The 9,815-nt window shown below is 29.8% G+C and overlaps 1 protein-coding gene across 1 annotated transcript in view; it reads left to right on the top strand.

Moving 5' to 3' along the window:
• The first annotated feature begins 415 nt into the window (after positions 1-415).
• The window catches only part of LOC111675498 (neuroligin-4, X-linked), a 29,404-nt gene continuing 20,004 nt past the window's right edge, over positions 416-9,815 (top strand). Inside the window, exons 1-5 of the mRNA XM_046947962.1 lie at positions 416-506; positions 4,243-4,479; positions 7,200-7,397; positions 7,582-7,962; positions 8,107-8,143. Of these exons, the coding sequence (XP_046803918.1) occupies positions 416-506; positions 4,243-4,479; positions 7,200-7,397; positions 7,582-7,962; positions 8,107-8,143 (944 nt within the window). The remainder of the gene's footprint in view (positions 507-4,242; positions 4,480-7,199; positions 7,398-7,581; positions 7,963-8,106; positions 8,144-9,815) is intronic.

The following is a 9,815-nucleotide window of genomic DNA, read 5'->3' as shown; positions in this document are numbered from 1 at the left end:
ATTTCGATTTAAAAATGTTGAAACGAAAATCATCTCAAATAACTGTAGATTATAAGATTAAAGCTTAAAAATATGGAGGATGCCATGGAATTCCTGATTGATACTTTTTTCTCAGTTGGTATAACGAATAACGGGGAGAAGGGTTTTAGGCCAATGGAGAGAAAGTCCTTAAATCTTGTACATAAGGCGAAACTCAACTTATCTATCCATAATAAATAAGTAACGCGCGTTAAAAGTTCTTATTTATACCAGAGATTTGGGAATTTGTGCCTAATTCCCAAATCTGTCGAGATATGAATAGATGTGTAGGCAGGAAGTTGTACGTTATTGTAATAGAGGTACTATATATCATAATTTTGGAGGCTAACCAGGACTATATTTTACAAAATCTTGCGACTTTTAAAATTGCAATAGTATGTCACAGACAACTTCGTGGACACAGCAAGAGGATAATAATAAGAAGAGGATAGTACCTAAAATGCAGATGGATCATAGGAATAAAATGGGTTCGTAATCGTGCTGTTCTATACTGATTTTATTAATGCTCGACTAAACGTATTCTATTTTACTTATCATTAATAGTGCAACAATGTGTGTGCCATTTTTAAATCATAAGACAAAGTTGTAGTTTTGTCATAAAGAACTAAATCTGTGAACATATAGTTCAAATTTGTGTTTTTGGCACAGGAACAAAGACTAATGAATGTCGAAGTGCTTTACGTAAGTACCTGTTTCCCAATCTCACGGTGGTACTTTTTTAACCACTTTTACAACACAGCCCCTTTGTGTATATTACACGCAGGTTGCAATTTTTTAACATGGATTGAGCTGTACAAGCATTTTGCTCGAGTACTTGAGCTATCTAATCTCTGACCATTGTTGCTTCGTTGCTTAACTTCCGAGATGTAAAACATCACTTCCGTTTACAACACCAGATGAGATGGCCTCTAATGATTTGGTAACAGCACCTAGAGACGTAACCTGTAGATCGAAGTACGAATCCATCAAACATTCCAAGACTTTATTCTTACTCACAGGGACATACTGTGGTAATTCTGATATGAACAGAGTATACTCTGAACACATCTGAACAAGTAAGGAAAATTCATAGTTATCATTTGTATATAATACCTTTTATCCATTATCAGACAACCCAGCACAAATCCCATTTACACGACACATTCATAAGAGAAAAACATACGACACATTCATTATAGGTAGTCGGGTAGGTGAGGCCCGTCGTACCCCACATTCATCCCGTACCATATAAAATTAATACTAACTTATTTCCAACGCTTAGTCCCACAGTCACTCCTTTGTGGTTGTTTCGTCAACAGCACCGAACTTATCCCGAAATATTGACTTTAACTTAACCGCAACTCACTTTTCCCAGGAATTTGGGTTTTAATCACAGCCACTACGTGCCAGGACATAGTCCTGCGGGCAACTGTCCACCGTTAGTACCATGAGGTGCTCTGGTTCGACTTCTATTCTAAGCCAGACAGTATACTGTAATACCAATTTATACTCCGGGCCGACTAGAGGTGTTGGTATCACCTCTGTTCTCCGGGAATGCAATAACACCAAGGTTGAGGTTTTACCAAGGTAACATGCCTCGGGGGAACAGGAACAAAGGCTGTTGAAAAATATTGAATTCGGTCCATTTTTTGCCATAAAAGCCACTGCCGGTTTTTGTAGCGATCCTGCCATATTTGATCCCTTAACCCCATATAAACCCCCTTTAAAAAATATCTTAAACGTGCAAAATTTACTTAAAACCATTAAAATAGTATTGAAAATTTGAAAATAAATTCTTTCCCTTTATAAGGATCGGCCCATGTTTGATCCTAACTCCCACATAAATCCTTTTTAAGAAAACTTAAATTCTAATCAAAAAATTAAGTTAAAATATAACAAAAGTTTCTTTATAAAAAAAATTTAAATATACTCGTGGTAAAGGGTATCATATGGTTGCACATGCCCAACTATACCTTCCTATATATTTAATTTCAAGTTTAAAGTTTTACATTGTAAAATTGCTTGATTTTATTAAAGACACTTGTAAGTATACGTGTGATATATTTAGTTGTTATTACAAATATTAAGTATACGCCTAATTACGAGAAGCATTTTAAATATTTTAAAACACGTATTCAAATTTTGCATTGTGATATTGCCTGCATTTATTAAAGACACTTGTACGTATACGTGTGATAGATTGATTTGTTATTACAAATATTAAGTATACGCCTAATTGAGATGAATTTGAATTTTTTTTAACACGTAAAAAAATTTATATTTTAAACTTTTTTGCGATTTTGATCTTGAAGATAAATTATTTTTTTCTCTAGGACAAGAGATTTGCTTCAAAAAGTCAATCAAAAGCTTCGAACGATTTGCAAGTTTCACATAGATCGCAAAACTTTAAGGGCCCATAGAGAAGAGAACTGTGTTTTTTTTCTTTTTATAACATGCTTTTGCTCGTATATGGTAATATTTTTTCCGTATTGCACTGTACAATACTACTAGGGTGGAATTTTTTGGGTAAAAGAGGGAACAATACTGCCTTGACCGAAGCTCTAGCGCGATATGCTAAAAACGAAACAAATATAAGTAATGAGGAGACTTCTATTTTTAAGTAAATTATTAAGTAATTAATTAAGAGAGGACTAGGGTTATGACATCAATATAAACCGAACATTTTTTAAGGCTATACACAGTTTTACGTTATTACGTAACCGATCAAATACAAAAAATAGAAATTTTAGGAATTTGTGACAAATAGCATCAAAGACATTACCAGACGAATACGTATGAAAGTTAATAATTAATTCAAAACTTTCGATTCAGTGAGAGTGCTTAACCTTTTAGCTTACTAAAAAAAGAACATGTCCCCTATTGTCCTCACACATATTCCCAAATCCTGCATATCTCTAATGATTGACAATTACTCTTTTAACATTTTCACTTAAAAATATAAATATTCTATAAATATAAATATTACATAAAACAGATAAAGTGTTTTAAATCTTTCCGTTTTTTACTTCAAACAATAGTAAAATTAATGAGTGGTTTTTAAAAACTTCCACCTCAATTTCCACAAAATAAAGTAAAGTTGAACCTTCGTAATGCATTAATCAAATATTCTAAAAAAATAGCACACACTCATACACAATCAAAGGTATTCATTGGACTTTTAAATGAAATATTCAAAAAATAAATACGAACAATATTCATTAAAATTACTTTTATTTTTGGAGTCATACAGAAAATATATATTAAATTCGTTTCAGTTGTCCAGTTTTTTTTCTCTATACACATTAAAAGTGATTTTTGTTTTTGTTATATTAAACATATGCCAAGTTTTTTGGATAACTTTTTTTTTTTAAATAAATATAAATGTGAATGTAGATATACATTGACAAATGGATTTACATTTTATATGGACAAAAGCAAACATAACTACAACAGCAAAATACACCAATACCTCGATTTACAGAATTCTTTATTAATTATAGACATTGTTTAAAGTCATGTATACACAGCTGTTAGATCTTACAATGTTGGCAGAAAAAGAAAGAATCAAACAACTGTGTTAACTTATAATTTTTGTCTTGTTTGTCGCAAAACAAAAAAAAAAAAAAATAAGTTCACACGATTGTTGGATATGTTTTGAACATTTTTCTGCCAACTTTGTAATATCTGACAATAGAGTATCACAGCTTTTAGACTGAAAAAAATAATAATTTTACACAAAATTAAACTGATTTACATTTTTTATTTTTTTTTTCGATAATCGAGGTATAGATTTACAAAAAAATACAACTGCCACTTTGACAGATGAAATAATACAAAAAAAAAACACTATCACACAAACAAGAAAAAAAAAAGAATAAATGTAAGACTTCTGACATATAAATGCTGTTGATAATTGACAGCTGGCAATTTTTAATCAAACACAAATGAAATGTAAAGAGCAACAGAAAAAAACTCTACAAATATATAAAGTGTGCAAAAAAAAACACAAAGCTAAAAGTGGCAAAAGGGAATAAAAAAATAAATAAAATACATTAATTAATGCTCTTAAACTGTCTTAGCTAAATTTTTTTGTGTATTTGATGGACTAAACAAATTAATAGTGAAACAAAAACTGAACTAAACTTAATGGTTATTTTATGCTAACAACAATTTGATTTCATTCTCATACCTAATTTCTCCTTTTTTTCCTCTAAATCTTTGCAGTTGCCTCAAGAGATTCTTCATCAAATAGCGGTGGCAGTTCAAGCTCTTCATCGAGTAGCAGCAGTAGTAGCAGTAGTTCATCTTCCACAGCATCATCACAAGCTAAATTGCCAGTTATGGTATTTGTTCATGGTGAATCATACGAATGGAATAGTGGCAATCCATATGATGGTTCAGTATTAGCCAGTTTTGGTCAAATGTTAGTTGTTACTATTAACTATCGTTTGGGTTTATTAGGTAAGTTATTGTTGTTTTTTGCTTGACAAATATATTTAAGAAAAAATCAATTTGTTTAAATTCAATTTTTATTAGCAAAATAATTTGAATATAACTAATATTTTGATAAGAAAACATATAAATTGTTGTAAATTTAATATACATGAAAAAATTTTTATAAAACATAACATATAAAATAAACAATACTCAATGTAAATTATTAGATACAAATTATTTGAAAGAAAACATAAAGTAACATTATAGCTACATGTTATTTATTTAATCAATAATATTATAGTTTTCACATACATTTGTATGTGTACAATAAGGTGCAGGTGAATCACATGGAGAAGATTATAGAATCTTACATAATTACAAAAAAAATATATACTTAGTTCTTTTGTTGCAAGATTTAACAAGATATATCTATAAATGTTAAAGGAATACTACGAGGTTGGTATTGATATCGATACTGACTGGTTTAAATATAAAGTTGCTACGTATTAGTATCGTATTAGTATCGATATTAATTGGTGCTAATATAAAGGTCATATGATTTCTGAATTGTCCCATATTAGGTATTTAAATTTGAAACATTAAAACTTTTATTTGAGATTTTTATAATATTCTAAATATTTTTAATAAGTTTTCTTAGAAATTATTTGTTTTTAAAACTTTTACTTGAATGAAATAAATAACGCTAAAAAATGCTAATTGAAAAATTTTTTAGACTTATTTTCAAATTGATATTATCTTATCAAAAATGATGATAACACTATATATCAGATGCAAGCAGAAAAACAACCTGTCCTATCAAAACAAAAATCGATATAAATGAGTTTTCTGCAATCCTTAAGCTATGAGAGAAGTCGTTAGATTTTTATTTTGTATTGCCAAAACAAAATAAAACAAGTAAAAAGTTATAGTCGGGTTTTCATAATAAAGCATTTAAGTTCAATTGTATCTTGCCTCAGATATACTAAAGCCATTTATTGTTTAATAAAACTGTGGATATTTAAGGAAAATTTTGATGGGGGCTTTTTAGAGGGTCTAGGTTCAAAGTCCTATTTGGCGGGTTCAGTTCTATAGGGTCTAGGTGAAATAATAGACCAATATTAACTATTTTCAATAAACTTTGCCTACAGTACCATACAAGATCATGTGCCAAATTTCATTGAGTTATCTCCAAAATTACAACCTGTAGTTTGATTACAAGGTTTACAAGCTCTATTCGGAGGTTCAGTTGTATGGGGGCTAGGTGAAACAATGGACCGATCTTAATCATTTGTTCGTCCCTGGGACAATAGAAGATCATGTGCCAAATTTCATTCAATTATCTTCAAAATTGCGGCCTGTAGATTGATTACATTGTTTACATGGATGGACAGACGGATGGACAGACGGACAGACGGACGGACAGACGAACGGACAGACGAACGGACGTAGCTAAATCGACTCAACAATGATTATGAGCATAAAAAACATCAGCACAAACCCAATATACCCTCCCCACTAAAGTAGGTATGATTTAAAAGAAATCAAATTGAAATAATATGAAACTTTAATTTAAAAAAAAAAAATCAAAGAAAAAACGTAAATTTTCATTTTGTCAATTAAAAAATCCAATCGATTTGAAAATTTTCAAAAACATTTAATATATTTTTCAACAATACAAATAGAGTACTAATTTAGCAAAATTTTTCCATAAAATTTTCATTACAATTTTTTTGTATGAAGTTTTTAAAAATTTCGCGTGAAATTTGAACAGAGTACTAGCAGAGCACCAGTCAGCCACTAAGTTAGCTAGTTACTTAGTTCTTTATTTAGTTAGTTGGTTGGTTGGTTAGTTGGTTAGTTAGTTAGTTAGTTAGTTAGTTGGTTAGTTGGTTAGTTAGTTAGTTAGTTAGTTAGTTAGTTAGTTAGTTAGTTAGTTAGTTAGTTAGTTAGTTAGTTATTTAGTTAGTTAGTTAGTTAGTTAGTTAGTTAGTTAGTTAGTTAGTTAGTTAGTTAGTTAGTTAGTTAGTTAGTTAGTTATTATATCGTCGTAAACGCTTTATAAATTTAAAACAGCAGCACAAATTCCTACATCTGTATATTGTACTTGTCTGCATTAATATAATCCTCACACATGCACTCCTTGAAATTCATAACATTACTAGTTAATCAAAATTACCTTGAACTAATTATTATTCTCGTACATATTTGCAGCAGTCTACTGTACATATGTCTTTAAATAGTTTTATATTGAAAGTTTATTTTTAGTACAAACATATTCTAGTTTATCAGAAGGAAGTCATGTGGAAATTCATTGATAAAGAAAGAAACAATTTTCTCTTTTTTAGTATTTATTATATTTAAACAAAATCAATATTAAAAAATAAGAAAAAATATGGCAAAAAAGAAATTTTGTTATTTAAGTGTTCTACTAAATAAATCAGAAATATATAAAATGATTGAGACAAATTAAGTTTTTTTTTTCAGTAAAATGCAAAACTTAACTAAATTACTTTTTAGTTGAATCAATTTTGTCCAAGGATATAGTTTTAAACTTATACATTCCATTTCTTTTGTTATAATTGTGCACATCTTACTTTTATACCATTTGATACACATACTTATAGAAAAGATTTAATCGTAATTGCCACACAATTACAACATAAAAGACTATTATTTCTTTTTTACTATTTTCACTCATACACACACAATATAATATGTTACGAAACATTTAATTTTTATTAAAGGTTTCTTAAATGCCAACACCGATCGTTATTCAAAGCTGCCAGCCAACTATGGTTTGATGGACATTATAGCAGCATTACATTGGTTAAAGGAAAATATAGCTGCTTTTGGCGGTGACCCGCAAAGTATAACATTAGCTGGCCATGGCACTGGAGCAGCATGTGTTCATTTTCTAATATCATCAATGGCAGTGCCAGAAGGTAAATTTTAAAAAATGTTAGCACACAACCACTAACAATGGCCACAAAAACCACAATATAAATAAAATTCTATGCAATACATTTAAATTTTAATTTCTTTCCTTTTCCACTTATTTTCTCTCTCTCTTCTTCATCCTTTTAACGTTTTGTTTGCCCGCAAAAAAAAAAACTGTACAAAAAAAAGGTTTACTATTCAATCGTGCGATATTAATGTCTGGCTCAGGTTTGACACCTTGGTCTTTGGTTAGTAATCCAGCCAAATATGCTGCCATTGTAGCACATCATGTTAACTGTGCACCCGATCTGCCGCATGCACATTTTATGAAGTGTTTAAGAGAAAAACCTTTAGAACAATTGTTAAGTGTACCGATTAGACAACCTGAGTTTGGTTTTGCCTTTGGCCCCAGCATTGATGGTGTTGTTATAGATGGTGGTGACTATGTTCCACCACCAGCTGGCTCTTTAAATGCACAAGCTTCAACGTTGGCCGGTGGTGGTTTGGGTGGTGAGGCTGGCAATGCAGCGCATGGTGGTTGGGGTACACCGGGACAATTGGAAAATATAGGTAGGTTACTTACAAACATATTAATTGGATTTATTTTTATAAATTGTCACTTTTGTAATCAAGTTTATTAATATGACATGATTTTATTTCCCTAAACTTCCTGCTGCTTTGGTAATCTTTTGCCACTAATTATAATTAACTTAGTGTTAATGAGGAAAACAGCTATAAATAAATTATCCAGGTATGTATTTTATTTATAAGATAATATATTTTTTTATGGGTAATTATTGCAAAATCATTAAGCATGTTATTCTTTTTAAATAGAAGACTGAAAATATATAATTAGAAAACAAGCAATTGAAAGTGTTATATTGAGACAATTTTTATATAGAAAAAGCCCAGAATGTGAAAAAAACTAAAAAAGAATAGTAGGTCAAGATGAAAACTAACTCAGAAATTGGAGAATTTTCTATAGAAACGTAGTTCAGTAACCCAAAAAATTTTATAAATAGAAAAATATCTCAAAAAGTTACACAATTTGCTAAAATAAACTTAAAACCTGAGGAAATTTTTAATAGAAAAATATTTTAAAAAGTAAAAAAAAATTCTATCGAGATTGGAAACCAAGACAATTTTCTATAGAAAAATATTTTAGGAACATAGAAATTATTTCAACAAAAGGAATTCATATATTTTTCATATACATTGCCGACCATATGATACCCTACACAAGGCAGTATGTTAAAATTTTGAATTTTTTTTTAATAAAGCATTTATTTTATTTGTTGTGGAATATTTTTACAAAAAAAGAGATTTTCTACAAGAGGGCTCATAGGGGAGAAGGTGTAAATATGGCCTTATCCTTATAAATTTAGGTAGATGAATTTACGTCTACTTCAAATGTAGATTTTAATCGTTTTATAAGTAATTATATGTTAATTTTGACCTTCAAGTCATTTTCTGAAAGGGGAGTCTATGAGGCCCGATCACAATAAAAATTAGTATTGTCATTTATTTTTCTATAAAACTAATTTTGGCTGATTTTTGTTGACATTATAAAACATTTAACGTAATTATGAGCCTAAAGGACCGATTCGGGGGGTACGGATGTATGGGGGCTAGGAGAAATAATGGACCGATTTCAACCATTTTGAATATCAATCGTCCTTGAACCAAAAAAAGAGTATGTGCCAAATTTCATCAAATTATCTTGAAAATTGCGACCTGTAGTGTTCGCACAAGGTTTACATGGACACACAGACAGGCGGACGGAGGGACAGACGGACAGACGGACGGACAGACGGACCTAGATAAATCGACTCAGAAAGTGATTCTGAGGCGATTGGTATAGTTTAAGGTGCGTCTAGGACCAATATTTTTAGGTGTTACAAACTTCAGCACAAACGCATAATACCCTCCTTACTATAGTGGTGTAGGGTACAAAATAATTTAATAAATTTACTCGAGTACTTTTATTCCAATATCAATGTTAATTTATATAATAGTAATTTATCTCTACATACACATACACACAAACAGAGTGCATGAGTACTTTTATTGATTGATAGAGAATAAATTTACATACAAGATTTAAACACATACGCCTATATACACATAAACAATTAGATATCAGTATATAAATACATTAAAATTTTACATTTTTTATACGCATCATTTACAATTTTCAGTTTTCAATTTTATTATAATATTACATTCATTTCGTTTCAATTCAATTTCATCAAATACATTTAAATTCAATTATGTATATAATTCTATACAATTACAAATAAACGCACATATGTACATATACATGTAAATTTTAATCATATTGGAACATATTTATTTGTTTCTTTTTTTTCCAAGCTACAATCACTTGTAATTTATTTGAATAGGGTACATTTATTTAAAACCCT

This window comes from Lucilia cuprina, chromosome 4, assembly GCF_022045245.1.
Source record: "Lucilia cuprina isolate Lc7/37 chromosome 4, ASM2204524v1, whole genome shotgun sequence".
Lineage (NCBI taxonomy): Eukaryota > Metazoa > Arthropoda > Insecta > Diptera > Calliphoridae > Lucilia > Lucilia cuprina.
Note: the sequence above shows the minus strand (reverse complement) of the source record. Positions and strands in the feature narration are given on the sequence as shown.